General features: G+C 24.2%; 1 protein-coding gene across 4 annotated transcripts in view; it reads left to right on the top strand.

The window, feature by feature from the left end:
* Positions 1-491, top strand: part of LOC100168602 (whirlin) — a 46,609-nt gene extending 46,118 nt beyond the window's left edge. For all 4 annotated transcript variants that reach the window (XM_029486784.1, XM_029486788.1, XM_029486786.1 and 1 more), the window contains one exon: positions 312-491. In XM_029486784.1, coding sequence (XP_029342644.1) covers positions 312-476 — 165 coding nt within the window. In that variant the 3' untranslated portion in view covers positions 477-491. The remainder of the gene's footprint in view (positions 1-311) is intronic.
* Positions 492-1,965: the final 1,474 nt, after the last annotated feature.

Raw genomic sequence — 1,965 nt, 5'->3', positions numbered from 1 at the left:
AAAAAAAACACCAAGTTGACAAGTTGTAACTAAAACATAAAATAAAAGTTTAACATTGCCAAATTGTTTTAATAATATTAGATTTTCAAGATCTGATGATACAGCGTTTCTGTTATAGTGGCAATTAAAAATAGAAGTCTAAGGTGGACTAGCTATAGTGTAATGTTATATTGTTTTTGTTTTAATAACGATATAAACAAAAAGTGATTTATAATTAATTTATGCGTGATTGTCTCGAGTTATTGACAAGACTAGGCAATGATAATTTAATAAATTATAATTATTAATGAAACAAAAACATTTTTTTAAAGCAATTATCAAACAAACACGGGCGTTCATACGATGGTAAAAATGAACTGCTGGATGAGGATGGAAGTTATCGGAGAGAAAGTGGTTTTATAGAGTCATCGTGTTCAAATAATATACAAAACGAATCTCAGGTAATTTTGAATAATATAGTACATAAAATACATTAAATTTGAACTGTTAAAAACTAAAATTTACAATAATTATATTATATTATACGTACCTACTGTTTACATGCAATATTATTCCGATATTGGTTATATTTTATAAAAATCAATGAAACAGAAATCTCAGTAATATATAGTATGGCGTTTAAAATTTTATCCGATTTATAAATCATTTATTACTTATATTATATATAATTGTATAGATATTTTGAGTTTTAACTGGTAAAATCTGTACGGCCTATGTATTTTCAATATTTACCTATAAGAACAACTATTTGGGATTTTGTATACATATTTTTTAAGCTTTTTCATCAAGCTTAAACTTTTTTTTATCAATATTAAAAATAAAAATTATAAAAATTATAAAAATTCAAAAATTTCACAAGCAGTTAAAAAATTTAAAAAAATCAAAAATATTTTTGGAAGTATTATAATATTTACCATGTATACTGTATAGACAATTTTAATGATGTTCTTTAAATATGAACGGGAATTATTTAGAGATAACTTAATAAAATAAGTTTTTTTTACAAAAATATATATAATATAATATATGTCTTGTGTATAATATATATTATACTCCGATTTAAGTATGAAACACAATATCGTGCATATTATGCGCTCTCTGGCTGCGGTGACTGCACTTCCCCATGGTTATAATGCGTATTGAGTACTTAGAATGCATTGCTCGATATTAAAACGCACCATGATAACACAATACACCAAATCTCATACACCATTAAAAATTTAAAAGATATACATAATGGATAACATCAAAGTTAAATCAGTGATATTGTGAAAACAGAAAAAAATATCTCTAATTTCAATTCTGTTCACATTTATGAACCATCCTTTATAAACATTTGGTGAAAATCTCAAGTATTTTCATCTTTGAGGGTAGTTTATGATAGTAAATTTTATACTTAGATTTAGGGGTCAGAAAAAAATAAAGGAAAAACAGAAATTTTTACAAAAAATCAGTTTTTGACAAAATATATAATATTGATTTTTTGGTGTGGGTAGGTAACTTAGTAAGACAGTGACGAATAACTGTATAGGTAGGTATAGAATATTAAATTGATACATGAAATTGTAGCCAAATGTTCATATTAACATTTTCTGTATTTAATAAAATATTTTGACGCATTTTGAGCTATTTAGATTATTTAGAGATATTTGGCGATTACGATTTTTTTTTTTAAATTTTTTATTCTTAAAATATCGATAAAAAATTATTTTATAGTTAGAATTTTATAAAATATCTTCTTTTATATCTAACATTGAAAAATGTAACACAATAGATACCTCATTAGGTTTTTCTACCTATGACATAGAAAAGTTCACCGGAAAGTCACTTTAATTTTATAAGAGCAATTAAAGTTCAAATGTTTTCGACTTTGTATAGCTACCTATTCACCCGTAAATAAACTATTTCTATTTTTTAAATTCTGAGTGGAACGATGAATGTATTGATTTTACAATGATGTGTGTT

The sequence above is a fragment of the Acyrthosiphon pisum genome, chromosome X (genome assembly GCF_005508785.2).
Source record: "Acyrthosiphon pisum isolate AL4f chromosome X, pea_aphid_22Mar2018_4r6ur, whole genome shotgun sequence".
NCBI classification, from domain to species: domain Eukaryota; kingdom Metazoa; phylum Arthropoda; class Insecta; order Hemiptera; family Aphididae; genus Acyrthosiphon; species Acyrthosiphon pisum.
The sequence above is the reverse complement of the archived record's forward strand: the minus strand, read 5'-3'. Positions and strand labels throughout refer to the sequence as shown.